The sequence below is a fragment of the Tamandua tetradactyla genome, chromosome 12 (genome assembly GCF_023851605.1).
Source record: "Tamandua tetradactyla isolate mTamTet1 chromosome 12, mTamTet1.pri, whole genome shotgun sequence".
Taxonomy (NCBI): Eukaryota; Metazoa; Chordata; class Mammalia; order Pilosa; family Myrmecophagidae; genus Tamandua; species Tamandua tetradactyla.
In genome coordinates this window covers 81,618,720-81,634,464 of record NC_135338.1, presented here as the reverse complement: position 1 = coordinate 81,634,464, position 15,745 = coordinate 81,618,720, and the positions used below count along the sequence as shown (strand labels likewise).

Here is a 15,745-nt window from a genome sequence, read left to right as displayed (position 1 = left end):
CCTTAGTCACCATCGCTGTGGTCATAGGGAGCCCTGGCCACTGGCCCAGCAGAGAAGGGTGCAGGTGAGAGGCTCCCCGCTTCCTCCCCAAGTGCTGCTCCCCCCCACCCCCGTTCTATCCTCCCTCCACCCTCCCCCATCTCCTCCATCACAAAGGCCCTGTCCTGGGGGGTCCAGGACGTCATATGACATTCTGTGATGACACCTTCCTGGCATGGGCACCCCTGGAGGCCATGTTCCCTGCATGTGGGACCCGGATCTCTCCCACATGTGGGCTCCACTGGAGATGGGGGGTTTACGTGTCGCCCCAGAGTCCAGTGATCACAACATGTTTCTGCCAAGGCCTGATGACAGTGTCCTGCTCTGTGGCTCTGGGACATCCCTGGGAAGCCACGGGTGTGGCCAGCAGTCCCTGGAGCACCTCAGGGCCGGGGTCTCTCCCCCATCCCCAAGGCCAAGGCTGAAGGTGGAGGGGGGTGGCGGTCAGCCTTCTATAAAGCGCGAGGGCGAAGGGCGGTGGTGGCGGGCAGAGGAGGATGAACAGAAAGCAGCACCGTGTCCTCAGAGGACAGCAGAGCCCCCTGTCCTCAGCAGGGATGGGAAGAAGACTCCCTGGGAGGCACGGGGGGCCCAGTCGGGTGCCTGCTCTGCAACTGTGGGCCTACGGCAGAGCCCCGGGAAGTGACACCGAGAACAAAGACTGTGGGGGAGCCACGATCGTCCAAAGAGCTGGTGCAGATGTGAGGCCACAAGGACAGCTTAGCACCGGCAGCTGGGGCCTTCGCCAGCAGCACCTGCCTCTCAGCCTCTGAACCCGCAGCTCCAGGCCCGTGAATGGAGAAGCCTGTTCTCATCCTGTCTTAAACCGGGAGGCAAAAGGAACAGGCCCCTGCCTTTGGCCACTCCAGTGAGCCCACCCCTCTGCCCCTTCAATTTAGGAAGCAGTGGGAGAAGGGGACCAGGGTATGGGATATCCTGCTCTGGGCAGCTGCTGGGTTGTGTGGTTCATCATCTCCCTTCACAGGAAAGGGCCAGGGACTTACCCTCCTGCCCATTTTAAAGAGTTACTGGGGGCTGAGAGATTTTAGGAACTTGGCTAAGGCCACGTGGTTTATAAGGATGGAGCCAAGTTTCAACTCACAGACTCTGACCTGCACCTCTAGGCTGTGGCACCTTCCCACGAGCATCTGTGCGCAGCTGGGGTGCAGAGAAGAGCTCCCGTGGCAGGGCCGGGGCTGCACCTCTAAGCTGTGGCACCTTCCCACGAGCGTCTGCGCGCAGCTGGGGTGCAGGGAAGAGCTCCCGTGGCAGGGCCGGGGCTGCACCTCTAGGCTGTGGCACCTTCCCACGAGCATCTGTGCGCAGCTGGGGTGCAGAGAAGAGCTCCCGTGGCAGGGCTGGGGCTGCACCTCTAAGCTGTGGCACCTTCCCACGAGCGTCTGCGCGCAGCTGGGGTGCAGAGAAGAGCTCCCGTGGCAGGGCCGGGGCAGCTCGCCTTGGAAAGGAGGTACCCAAAGGCCGATAGAAACGTGTCAAAATGACACAGGACCCAGTCTGAGGGCCTTTGGCCAAACGTGGGGCAATGTGAGCACCAAAAGGTACCATGATGGCGATGGAATATAATACAGTGAGTTAAAGCAAAGAATCTGAGTCCACAGTGAAACCTCAGAAATGAGAGAAAGAAAAGGAAAGGAAAAAGGGGAAAGCTTTTCTTACCAAAGAACATTAGCTAATAAACGTAGGAGGCATGGTGTGATAAGGGCATCACTAGTTCGTACTCCAGTGCTGTAACCCCCTGGGTGAAGTCATGGCCCGATGCTAAAACCATCAGACAACAGGGTGCCGGGGTACGGCATGTCCACGTGGTCTCAGCTTGCCACCGTACAGATGGCCAACCAGTTACGAGGGGACCAGGGTGCCTTTCGCCTAGGGTCCTGGTTGGAAGCTGGGCCAGGGGGTGGAGCTCCATGTCCCCCATGTGAGTGGCAGTCCTTTCTCTCTCTGCCTGCTGCTGGCTCCCTCTCACTCGTCAGATCTCTACCTGACAGTACTTCTTGGGTGGTCTTCCCCTCCCCTCTACCATATCAGGCCCCACAACCCCCCTGCCACACCCCTCTCTGCCTTGGCACATAGTTCCTTCTGTTCTATACTCAGCTGCTTTTTCTGCATTCATCTCCTTTGCTGTCTTCCCTGCCAACAACATGCTCCACAGAGTGACTCAGGGGCAAAAAGGAAAAGCGAAAGTGTGTTTTGTCTTGCGCTGACCACAGCAAGGGCATCTGATTTCTGGATGTCCACTGCTGGTAGAAAATCCTTCCACCATGGAAGGCCCCCAATGCTGAGGGTTATGGGTCACCCTGGGGCTTTCACTCTCCGGTTGGACTTCTCAGGTTCAGCACGGAGGTTGCAGGAAGCACGATGGGTGAGCATACAATTTCCGACTTGCCCCTCACCTTTCCCCTCGCTCTGTATCTCTGTAATGCCAGCTGCCACAGCAGACTTGCATCAATTATCCCTGCCAGTTTTTATCCTTCCCAGGCCTCCTGTAACAAGTTCTAGTTTCTTCGGTTGCAATGGACTCAAGTACCAGAGGGAAACTCCTTCCACAACGAGGCTTTGTTTCCTTACAGTTCCTTACAGGGTGGCAAATTAGGAGTTGACACTATTTTCAAACGACTGTCTTTTAAGCACTCACCTGTGTGTCCGCATTTAAAACCTTAATTCTTTGGGTAGAGATGAAGAGATCTACTTCGGTCAGTGTCTGGGCGTCCCCTTCGGAATTCTAAGACAAGACAGTTGATAACCATTAGAAACAATCAAACATTTAAAAAGGAACTAGAACGAAGACTTGACCAATTTACTAATTACCTCAAGCCCACAATGAGGGAAGCATTACTCCAACATGGGGGGTAGCCAGTTGGGAAGTGCCTCTAAATGCATGCAGGCTTCCAGCAGAACTTTTAGCTAAGGGTGAGTTCTAAAAGCAGTTTTTAAAGGACCCAGAGGAGGACAGAGAGGCAGCTGCAAGGAAGCCTGAACATGTATGTTACAGCATCCAAAGTACAGCCCCAGCACCTCCTGTCCCCAAATAAAAGTAGGGCTTCTGCTTTGCTGATGGCAGGTCCCTGGGAGGGCACAGCATCTGTGCACTCAGGCAACAGTTCTTGTATTTGGGATTCCAGGTATCCCCAGAAAATGGGGAAAAAATATTCAAAGAGGAAAGGATTAAAAAGCAGGTATTTCCTCCCGATTTAAACAGTCTCAATCACATCAACCTCCAGCAGCTTTGGCCTCACTCTTCCAAAAACCCTAAAGTAAGCAGGACCCGGGCCGGAGACTGAGTGCTGCCCCACATGGAAAGGAAAGTGGAAGAAACTGTCAGACAGACAATGGTGTCTTGTCACCTTCATAACGTGCTCTTTAGTTTTGTTTAAATGGCCTGTTTTGGAAGCTGAGTGTCCAGAACAGGGCAGTCTTTAAATGGCTTTTATATTTGTGGGAATCTTATCTACAGCGGCACAGTGGCAATGAATTATAAGTTCTTTTGGTTTGCCCACAAAGGAACGGCATTCTTTCTGGTCCCCTGTGAACCAGTGGCAGTATATCTTCCACTTTAAAAAGAGCAGTGATTTCATTGCTCACTAAAAGTGAGTATATTTCACTACTCACTAAAAATTTGAAATAAAAATCTCCCTGCTGGCAATTCCTCAAGAATTCTGAGATGTGAGAGGCCCTGTACTTTACCACCACGTTTGGATTCTAGCTCAGTTTTTCAGGGAAAAGGTCTTCTGGATTTCCAGTCTACTACAGGGTCACACTGCTTTGAACTGATTAGAAAGAGAAGAGAGTTCCCAAAAAATCCAGCTGAAAACTGGTCTGTAGGATCATGGAGGAAGTACTTTTCCTCTATTTTTAAAAACCACTTAAAATTCCACATAAACATGCCCTTAACATTTATATTCTTGGATTGTAGCCCCAAACTCTCTTGTGAAAGTTGGTGGAGGCAGAAGTAAATTAGAAAAGCTCCAGGCAAACCCTGGCTTTAGTGACAGTTTTAGTGGAAATCTGAGCATCGTCATAAACTTGATCTGGGAAGAGGGCAAACTTGGGGCTGAATAGGCACAAGGTGGGGGCTAAGTGGATGAAGCAGAAACCTGATCAATTCCAGGGAAGGGGAAGGGTCACCCTCACATTCCCTGCTGGAGGAAGAAGTGAGGGGTACTGACCCCACAGATTTTACAGAGATGTGGCTCCAACACATTTGTGGAAGGTCACTGGGGAGTCTATGGGCAGGGGGCTCTGGCATGACAGTGGTGCAGGCCCATGCTCACTCCTGGGTCCCACGCTCACTCCTGGGTCCCACACTCAATCCTGGGTCCCACACTCACTCCTGGGTCCCATGCTCACTCCTGGATCCCACGCTCACTCCCCAATACCACACTTACTCCTGGGTCCCACACTCAATCCTGGGTCCCTTGCTCACTCCCCAATACCATACTTACTCCCAGATCCCACGCTCACTCCTGGGTCCCACGCTCACTCCCCAATACTATACTTCTTCCTGAATCCCCTGCTTGCTCTAGGATCCCACACTCACTCTTAGATCCCACACTTGCTAAGCACCTGCTCACCAACTATTTGCTTCCCCAGCTGTGGACAGACCAGACCAGGATCCTCGGCCATGATCTTGAGACTCTTACACCCCATAAAGGGAGAACCCTCAGTGCAGTGTGGTTGGCTGACCTCCTGGGTCACCATTTCCAAGTCCTTGTCAAGTGGGGTCTACCTGCAGCTGACCCCCTCTGGCAATGGGGACTAAATAGAATTTCCAGACCCACCAACCTGAGAAGCCGGTGGCCACTCATAATGACCCCCCAGCTCCAGTGGGAGCCTGCAGGTGGGGGTGGGGGGCTCTTCTTTGGCGAAGCACCCCGCCCCCCAAATGCAGGTCTACAAATCCAAGTCCATCTTGGATTGAGTGGAAACTGTATTTGGGCAAAGGGTGATGGGCAAGTTCTTTCTTCTCCAGTGGCTGAGTGGGAAATCAGAGAAGATGCCCTGGACAAGGGACAAAAGCCAGGGGCAGAGAGGAGGCTCACTGCAGAGTGAAGGAAGCCCCAGACAGGGGGTAGGAGTTTCAGGGATGTGCTGGGGAGAACTAAACCTCTTGCTGTTTAAACTGAAGGACAGGAGGGGTAATAAGCTGGTGCTAAGTCTGCAGGTATTTGCCCCCAGCTTTCTGACATTGAGCACTTTGACATTTTCCATCTTAGAAGATAGCTGCATTTACTAAATGACCAGGTTTATAAACAAGTGCCTCAAAGACAACACAATTTTTAAAAAGTCCATCAATGGTCCAGAAAACAGAGAAGGTGTCTCATGGGAAAATTGAGCTACTCATCATTCTGATTCAGTAAATCAGACTTAATTAGTCTTTAAATATCAGAACAATTTAATTAATAAACAGTACAGGAGGGCCAGATACTAGATATATCACATTGTCATATAAATTACCACCAGCCATTTAAAATTGTCTCTGCAAAACAGTAAAATCTCTAGTCCACTGGAGACTCTAAAAAATAAAGAGAAAGTGAGTGGGCAATTAAAAAAAAATAAAATGAGGTGTCTGTGGTTCCATTCAAAAGTCTAGTAGTCATCTAGCCAGGGAAGAGAAAAAAAAATGCTTCTCAACATCGTTTGTATTCCTCCTGGAAGATCCCCACCACACACAGACAAGGCACAGGAACACAAGCAAGTGCCACTTTTTTTCCAAGGGCAACATCTTACACACCGCTTTTTTCTTGATTTTAGCAGCCTTTTGCATCCTCTGGGAAGCATATAAGAGAAAAAAAAACAGATGGGCGTAAAGAGAAGGCAGGTGTGGAAAATGGCTCCAGCCCCACAGTCTACACCCCAATGAAGCAGACAGGCCTGCTGAGACGTGTCAGGCACACACTTCATCAAGAAAGACCCCACACACTCGCCTCTCAAGAGTTGGAAATGATGGTCAACTAGCCTGGCCAGGGGAGGTCGTGAAAGAGGAGTGGGGGGGAAGCGTGATCTGCTGGCAGCGACCCACCAACCTCTAGGGTGGGGAAGGGGCAGCAACCAGGCGAGTAGCCCAGTCCATTCGGCTCAGGGGCATCGACTGCTTGAGCCCATTGAGGCTGGTAGCCAGGACCCAGGACCTCCTGACACTGCACGTGGGCCTCCTTTGCCCCAGACCCCATCTCACCCACCGCTTGGAACAAGAGTCTGCAAGTATGTCAGAGTTTTTCTTGAGGTCAGGAATTTAAATAAAACATACGATTTATTTTTTTCCCCCTTCTGTGAGCAACTTTCAGTAGCACTAAAAATAGACATACTGTCGAGCTGGGATCTGAGGCTCCAAACAAACATGTTTTATGACCTGGAATGCTTCAAAGCCATCATCTTTAAAAAATTGCTGACCATTCATTATTAAGGCACTAACTGCCTCGGTGCCCCACTCCTCAGCCTGAGCCCAGGCCTACCCTGGGCCCCACCCTGAGTGCTCCCCCCCGGCTTTCCGCTCTCTGTCCTGGGCTGCGGGGTCAGAGCACAATCCCCTTACACTGGACGCAAGGCGCCTCTGTCCAACACAGCTGCTCCCCCCGAAACACACACTTCAGGGCACCCCCAATCAAATTAGAACCCAGGTGTTTCTGAGTCGACTTGAGCGGGCGCCCCAGGGGGCTGGGAGACCCCTTTACCTTGACCCGGCTGACGGCCTCCTGCGCCTGCATCATCCTGATGTTTTTGGAGGGGTTCCTTTCTGAGAGCAGCTGGGTGGACCCCAGGTAGTTGGCAGCAAAGATAATACCATCGATGAGGTCTTCAGGTTCACAGGGTCCAGGAACTAGAAAGGACAGTGGGGACAGAGGGACACAGGATCAGCGTCTTCCTGGAGGAGAAACTGCCTAACAGACGGCTCAGGTGCCTCATCCACGGCACAAGGGGTGCAGCGGCAAGGACAGGGCTCCAAGGCATAGTGCAGGGTCACACTCCTCTAAAGCAATGCAGGGGGCCACCTACATCCCTCCTTACTCCACAGGGCATAGGTCAAGGGACTGCTCGCGATCCACACCCAGTGGGAAACTCCACCCTGGTGGGAAACTGCGTGAGTGATGTCAGGCAGACAACTCTGGAAACTCAGGCGGCTCTCCCTTGAGCCAGTCCAGCCCCCCAGTTGTCAGCTTCGTGCTCCAATACAAGAAGACACCATCCCCAAACACAGCAGCACTTCCCAGGTCTTCCGTGGAGCCCTTCAGAACTCACAACTGGTCATCTGAAACCTCTGTGAACCTCTTATTTGTCTCAGGAATTTCCTGTAGTGTCCCCACTAGCCTGCAGTCCAACTCAGACACCTGCTTTGTTCCTCCCACCCAAAATACCCCAGTCCAGGCTGGGCAACACAGTCCCTGTTCCAGCCTGGTGCCTCTGGACCAGCACCTACAGAACTTGCTGTGATGACGCAATGTCCTAGACCTGTGCTATCCAATATGGCTGGCCACCAGCCATGTGTGGCTTTTGAGCACTCAAAATGTGGCGATGCCAAGTTGAAACTGACTTTATTTTATTTTCATTAATTTAAATATAAGTAGTCACCTGTGGCCAGTGATGATAGTAATGGACTGTCAGCTCTAGCTAAGAGCCAGCCACCTTTTACTGTTAAAGAGACAGATGGTACATCTTTTAGGCTTTGCAGGCTCTGGTGCAACCAACTCACCTCTGGAGCTGCAGGACAAAAGCAGCCATGGAGAGTAGGTAAAAGAAGCAACATGGCTGTGTTGCAGCCAAATTTAGACCTAAAATCTGGCTGCTGCTGGTTGTGTCCCCTAGGCCCATGGACCTCTTCCCTGGACTTTCCTCTCTGACATGTACCTTCTTCCCCTCCTGCCACCCTCCTGGTCAAACTTCTCCTCCTGGGTGACCTTGGCCTTGGTTCTCAGGCCACACCCCATCCGGAGCCTTGGCCCAACCCACAGCTCAGTGCTGCTCTTCTCCAGCTCCTGACCTCCCTCCTCCCTGGGCCAGTCATTGTAGAAAATTTGGAAATTACAGAAAAGCATGAAGACAAAAGCAAACTAACCACAGGAAAACGCCTAGTTCAGAGACATGGTTATGCTGAAGAAATATCTTATTCAGGAACACGTTCTGAAATGTTTACTCAGGTCATGATACCATGTCTGGGATTCACTTTAAAAATCATGAATCCGGAAACAGGATTGGAAATGTGATAACTACTGAATCAGACTAAGGGTGTATGGGGTTTGTTATACAGTACTCTCTGCTTTTGCACATGTTTGAAAATTTCCATAATGAACGGGAAAACATGCAAGCATAAGTATGCAGGGGACCTTCTTTCTAGTCTTTGCAGAGTTGGGACCGTCCTACATTGGAAATCATTAAGTCCTTGCTTTACCACCATACTACGTGCTTTTCTTCCAAGATTAAAACCGTCTACATGCATGGGTGATGGTGGCTGCCTAATCTCTTTGTCCCGTAGACTTGCTGTCACTTTCTTTCCAGCATCCTTGCAGGGCTGGGGGCCAACAACACTCCACACTGGCCCCTCCCTCAAAGGACCCTTGCCAGCAGGAATCCAGGATTGGTTGAGAAAATGAAAAAGTTTAGCTGCCAAGCCAGTACTCCTATTTTGGAGACATGTGCATGCTGGGGAGTGGGAAAGCTTAACCACAGGCCAGAGGAATCCCAGGGCTGCTTCCCGTAACTCAAGTGACTTAAAGGCCGTCACATGTCATGAAGTGACCTGAGCCACTGGCAGCGAGCACAGCTCAACTGACACCAGGCAAACGTTGGACCTAGCGGTCCATGCAGTTTACCTTCTAAGGGTCCCTCTGGAACCTTAGTTCTCTTTAATGCACAGGAGAAAATGGCTCTTCCTCCAGAGATGCATGGGGAAGAAACCAGAACTTTCTGCTTCCATGTTAGCAAGCACTGCAGGCTTGAAGTTGAAGCTCCAAACTTGGCCACCACCAGAATCCATTTGCCTCAAACTGTCTTCCTGAAGGTCCGCACTTAGGGCTTACACATGAGGCCTGAATCCAGATGCAAAAAAGCAACTGCTGTCTATTTTACACCAGACATGCTGCCCTGCACTGCAGCTGATGTTCCAAAGTGCAGGAGGACGAGCCAAATGCTTCTGAGGTTCATGAGACGCTGAATGACAGTGAGGATGGATCCTGGAAGATTCCAACTTAGGAATGCTCACCTCTGGGGGTGTGGATCTCGGGGTACCCCCCCCCCACGTGATACACCTGCCCTGAGTACCCCTCCCCTCTTTCCTTCTGACTCTGACCCTTCCCCAGAAGCCCCCAGAGGTGTGGCCCCTTGTTTTGGATATTAGGTTGTTTCCTCAAGGGCTCCTTCGATGGTGGAACGTGGAAGCCTCCTCCCTGGTCCGAGGGCTCCCCCACTCTCTAGACCTGAACGTCCCTGGGGGTCCATGATGAAGTGCTCGCCGGGGCAGCCTCAGAGTAAACGTGGTGCTTTCTGGGACAGAGGGGAAGCCATGATTGCATCGGCAAATACTTTCAAGTAGTTCCCACATTACCATAAGCACAGGCTAAAGAGTTGGACATCGGCTGGGTGAAGACCATGCAGAGACCTGGAGGGTGCTGTCCCGGCAGAGGCTGGCTGGAGTGCGGGGCAGGGGACAGAGGTCAAAGGGGAAGCACCCTGCCAGGCCGGGCCTCTCGGAGGCCTGGGTGGGAGAGGAGCCCCCACGGAGGGACTCAGGACCCCCACTGAGCCTGAGACTCCCCCGGCCCAGACAGGGGCCTGTCACCCGGTTCTAGGACACTCACTCTGGGCACGGCAGGAAACACGGGTATGTTTCTGACCTGGTCATGTTCCTGCTGGAAGGAGCACTGGGGACAAGGGAGAGCCCAGGAGCTATGCAGGGGGGCCTGGAAGGGGCCATCCCTCCTCCCAGTGGGGCTGGGCGGGGCTGGGAGGGCAGGAGAGGCCTCCCCCTCCCCCGACGCCCACCCCACGAGCACTGATTAAGCAGCAAGGATCACACTCTTTCCTGAGGAAGTGGGGGGCAAGGAGGGAAGCTGCCCTCTCCCCTGACACCCCCGCAATTGTGCCCATAAGGCCCACGGGGCAGGGAAGGAACATCTTCCCAGGGCCTGATGACTGTGAAGGATGAAGTGGCGGCAACCTGAGGGCCACTTCTGGTCAGGGGACAGGGCCACATGGATGGAGGCCTGGACAGTAAGAAGGCGGGAGCGGACAACCCAGTGGGTTTTGCGGATGTTTCTGGTAAGGTGACGCGATCTCCTGTCCCCTGCGAAGGAAGGTAGGGACAGGTGTGGGTCACCTGGGGCCTGTCCGGGATCCGGAGTCCAGCCTCGCTGGGCAGGGTTCTGCACCACTAGGTGATTTGCCTAATTTTTTTCCTTTTTAATTTCCTCCCTGGCAGGATGGGGATAATTACTCCTGATTTGTCTGTTCCACAGAGAAGATTAATAATGTGAGCTTCGTATATGTTAAAAGCACATCAAACGCAAGGTGTGACTGAGTGAATTCTTCGTTCGTGTTTGCCTCGGATGACAAGTCACACCTCACCTCAGGCACCAGGAGAAGGTGGTCCAACCCCTCTGCAGGCTTGAGGGCTGCAGCCGAGGGTCCTGGTGCTCAGAGGGCAAAGGGACTGCTCAGGTCACTCTGAATGAAGTCCCAGAGCAGGGGCTGGGCTCACTCTTGTCACGAGCGGGACAGGCCTTCCGCCATCATCAACACCCGGAAACGTCCTGGCTGCAGGTACAAAAGGGTCCGACCCTCTTCTAAACTGAGTACCTAGTGGGCAGGGGCAGGTCATTTAAAATGGAAGGAAGGGAGGAGGGACTGAGGGACAGAGGGAAGAAGGAAGGAATGGAAAAGAAGTGAGGAGAAAGTGAAGGGGTTAGAGAGGAAAGGGAGGAGGGAGGAAAGAGAATGAATTGGAAGGAGGAGGGGGTGTGGAGAGGAAGGAGGGGGAGCGGAGGAAGGAGGGGGGTGGGGAGGACGGGGGGGGTGGGGAGGAAGGAGGGGGTGGGAAAGAAGGAGGGGGGTGGGGAGGAAGGAGGGGATGGGGAGGAAGGAGGGGGGTGGGGAGGAAGGAGGGGGTGGGAAAGAAGGAGGGGGGAGGGGAGGAAAGAGGGGATGGGGAGGAAGGAGGGGGAGGGGAGGAAGGAGGAGGTAGACAGGAAAGGAGGGAGGGAGGAGACCCAGAGCCCTCGCTGTGCCCGGAATCACCTGTAGGGCAGCTAGACACTGCAGAGCCCTGGAGCCCACCCGGATTCCAATTCAGTGCAGGAATCTGTATTTTTCACATTCCACCCCCCCACACACACACCCATACCCGCCCCCCACGCCGAGGTTACACTGATCTGTAGCCAAGTGGGGGGAACACGTGGTCTCCAGCAGACCAGAACTCACCCCCTCCTCACCATCAGAGCACATGAACCCGAAGGTCTAGAGGCCAAATCCCTCCCAAGTCCTCCTAGCAGTGCTCCCCCACCCCACCCCAAACCCCGCTTTCTCTGCAGGAGCGATGACAGGGGGTTCCCCAGGGACACTGCTGTTTACAGTCACCTCCCCGAAAGGTGGGAAAACACAGACCCTGCGGGCCTCCAAGGCCAGGGTCGGCTGCGCTGCCGCTCCTGCCTCAGGCGCCTGGTCCTTTCTCCAAGCTGTCCTTTCTTCTGAGCAGGGCGGCAGGTCCGTGGGATGGGGGCTGCCAGGAGATGGGGGGGTCGCTAAGGACATGGGGTGGGCGCCAGGGGAGAAGTCTCTCAGCTCCAGTCCGCATGCCCAGTGACCAGTGTGCCCCTGATTAAGGGGGCCCAGAGGCTGCCCCCCAACGGAGGGGATAGCAAGTGTGCACACCAAAGCAGGTGGCATCTCCCACACCGTCACTTTCTCGCACCTGAAAAGTCTTATTGCCCCATAACTCTGGGGGTCACATGGGACCCAGTTCCTGGCAGGGGAAGGGCGAAGCAGGGGGGAGTAGGAGGGAGTGGGAAGGATGGGGTGGGTGTACAGGGTGGAGGTCTAGGACTCCCCTTGTGTCCCCCTTGCCCACCTGCTGAGGTGTTGCCTTCTGACCCTTCCCTTGGGTCAAAGTTCACCCAGTTGACCCTGGGCAACTTGTAGGACCCTTCTGAGTTTCCCCTGTTCTGTCCCTCTCCCTCCCCCATTTTATGAAAATTTTCAAACATGCAGAAAAGTTGAAACACTCATAATTTCCACCACTGCCATTTTACTAGACTTTGCTTTATCACCTATCTGACCACCCACCCATCAACTGTGGATATCCCCCAAAGTACCTGAGCACGAATATCATTAATTGGAGTTCAGTTATTGCTTGCAGGTTTTTTTTCCCTATGAGGCAAAATTTACATACCATAAAATGCACAAATCTTAGCTGTACGTTCACTGAATTTTGATGAGTGCATACTAATTATTACTTTTTCTTTTATACACCCCCTTTCTCCCTTCCCCATCCCCTGGTAACTTTCTGTCTCCATAAACTTGCTCTACATGCCTCCTATAAGTGACATCATGAAATATTTGCCTTTATGTGTCCCTCGCTGTGCTGGTTTGAAAGGAAGTATGCCCCCTAAGAAAAGCCATGTTTTAATATAAATCTCATTTCTTAAAGGTAGAATAATCCCTATTCAATACTGTATATTTGAAACTGTGATGAGATCATCTCCCTGGTTGATGTGATTTAGTTAAGAATGGTTGTTAAACTGGATTAGGGGATGACATGTCTCCACCCATTTGAGTGGGTCTTGATTAGTTTCCGAAGTCCTATAAAAGAGGAAACATTTTGGAGATTCAGAGAGATTCAGAGAGAGCAACACTACAAAGCAGAGAGTCCACCAGCCAGCGACCTTTGGAGATGAAGAAGGAAAATGCCTCCCAGGGAGCTTCATGAAATAGGAAGCCAGGAGAGAAAGCTAGCAGATGACGCCGTGTTCGCCATGTGCCCTTCCAGCTGAGAGAGAAACCCTGAATTTCACTGGCCTTCTTGAACCAAGGTATCTTTCCTTAGATGCCTTTGATTGGACATTTCTTTAGACTTGTTTTAATTGGGACATTTTCTCGGCCTTAGAACTGTAAACTTGCAACTCATTAAATTTCCCTTTTTAAAAGCCATTCCGTTGCTGGTATATTGCATTCCAGCAGCTAGCAAACTAGAACACCTGCTTAGGGCTCATTTCACAGAGCTTAATGGTTTCAGGGTTCTTCCACGTTGCAGTCGGTCTCAGAACTTCATTCCTTCTTATGGCTGAATGATACTCCGTAATGGTTCACTACCACATTTTGTTTCTCCACTCACTTGTGTATGGAGACTCGGGTTGTTCCTGCCTTCTGGCTATTACGAATAATACTGCCATAAACATTGGTGCACAAGTATCTGAGACCCTGTTTTCACTTTCTTTGGGTATAAACCTAGAAGTGGAATTGATACATCATATGGTAATTTGATTTTTAACTTTTTGAGGAAGTGCCACATTGCTTTCCGCAGTGGCTACACCATTTTACATTCCCACCAAGTTCTCTGCATCATCTGTTATTTTCTGTTTTCGTTTATTTTAATGGCCAGCCTACTGCGTGTGAAGTGAAACCTTATGGTGATTCTGATTTGCATTTCTCCGCTGACCAATGATGTCACAGATCTTCTCATGTGCTTACTGGCCGTTTGCACATCTTCTTTGGAAAAAATTGCAATTAAAGTTCTTTCATGTTCCTGCTTGAATCTACAACCCTGTGCAGATTTTTTAAAGACTGGCCACATCTCTCTCTGGACTGAGCCCCACTAGATCTGGGGTTCCTCTGGGGACTCCTGTCTGTGCTGGGCACCCGATCCCCAGCAGTGGGGTCTACCACGTGTTCCCCAGGAAGGGCTGGGGGTCAAAAAGTAGCCCAAGCCCAGTGAGGGACTGAAAGCTTTTGCTACAACTCCAGCAGACACTCCACCTCTGCCGGTGGATTCTTGTGATGCCTGCCTTGCCTCTTTTCCTTTTCTAAATAGATAGCAATAAATACAAGTGTGCCCCAGCGTCCGGCCGGCCAGTCAGACACACGCCTTCATAGGCACTAGGGGGGTGGATGGGGAGCCAGGTACAGAAAGGAGGGTCCAATGGGGTCTGCTGGCGGGGACAGGGGCACTTTGCGAAGTTCCCTCTGTTTCACAGACACACCTCTCAACTCCAATCGTGCAATGCAAAATCAAAACCGAACAGCTTCATTATACTACTGGAGCAGCTGGCCAGAAATTTTTTAGTAGAAATAATTCCTATTTTGCTCAACTCTTGAGTTAACCCTGCACGGAGACCACCAGAGGGAGACAGCATGACAAAAGAATAAAGCTACCGTTTTGAAGGCGGTCCTCTCTGCCCAGAGAGTGACTGCTTTTTTATTTTAATTTGATGGTATATAGTATACTTACATAAACATACAGGCAGTGTATCTGCACAGCTAGGGGACAAAGTATAAAACACTCCAGTCTCTTCCCTGCCTGCCCCCAGCAGAGATCAGAGGCCTCAATTTGAGACACTAACTTCGGAAACCCCTGGGCTTGCTGAGGGAAAGGGATTCAGAGGACCCATGGAGCCAAGTCCTGAAGCCCCCCTCCCACCCACCCCCCCACAGCCCCCTGCTATGTGAAAAATATCCTTAAGGTGGGTCATGGGCTGAGGTTTCCCACAAGCCAGCCTAAACAGGGGGGCTCGTTCCAGGCTGGGAGGCACACGTTAATTGTCTCCTTCTCCCACGGGTACAGGGGGTGGGGTAGGGCAGGGGCACAGCTGCAAACGAGGGCATGTGGGAGCACAGGCGGTAGTTGGGAAAGCCCACTCCTTCCTGTACCCACATCCTGGCACACCCCATGCCCTGCCCTGACCTGTGGGTAACAAGTATTTGTAGCTCCACCCAATCCCCAAAAACCCTATAAGTAACTCTCATTGTGCAAGTGGAGTCAATTGACGGCCCAAGGTCACCTGTCACTGATTAATTCACTAAGTACTTTGGAGAAACCCAAGTGAACCTGTTGCTGGATGCTGGAACTATGAGGGAAAACCTGGAGCTCATAGGTAGCAGGACGGGTTGACAGGGATCACACAATAAACGTTTCACAATGGCCTGAGGTGAATGTCATAAAGGAAGGGCAGACACTAGGAGGAAGTAACAGAGGGACCTGCCCTCATAAGGTCTAAAGTATGGCAGGAACCAATAAGCCACCAGGAAAAGAGGAAAGAGCTTCCCAGGCTGAGAAGAGAGCAGGTGCAAAGGCCCTGGGGTGGCAAGAAGTAAGGCACCTGGGTAGAGCTACAGGATGTCCAGACTGCCTGGGCACAGCGGGTGAGGTGATAGCTGGAACAAGCCACTGCACAGAGAAATGCTGGCCAGATGTGAGGGCCGTGGGGCCACACCAAGGACCGCCAGGGCAGGGAGCCGATGAGGGATGTGGCATGAACATTCTGCCTTTACAAAGTAACTCTGGCTTTAGAGAGGTAAACAGCCTAGAGAGGAAGAAACAGGGAGGCTACCAGGTGGTCCAAGCAAGTGTTGATGGTGGTGATGGAAAGAGAAAGACAGTAATGGAGGACAGATACCTTAGTTTGCCAGAGCTGCTGTTACAAACACCAGACTACTTTACTTAAACACCGTGCATTCATTATCTGATAGTTTTGGAGGCTAGAAGTCC

The 15,745-nt window shown here is 52.0% G+C and overlaps 1 protein-coding gene across 1 annotated transcript in view; it reads right to left on the bottom strand.

Annotated features, from left to right (window-relative positions):
• APBA2 (amyloid beta precursor protein binding family A member 2) overlaps positions 1-15,745 on the bottom strand; it is a 222,297-nt gene that overhangs the window by 23,786 nt on the left and 182,766 nt on the right. Inside the window, exons 6-7 of the mRNA XM_077122377.1 lie at positions 6,732-6,877; positions 2,696-2,782 (exon numbers count right to left, since the gene is read on the bottom strand). Coding sequence (XP_076978492.1) covers positions 2,696-2,782; positions 6,732-6,877 — 233 coding nt within the window. The remainder of the gene's footprint in view (positions 1-2,695; positions 2,783-6,731; positions 6,878-15,745) is intronic.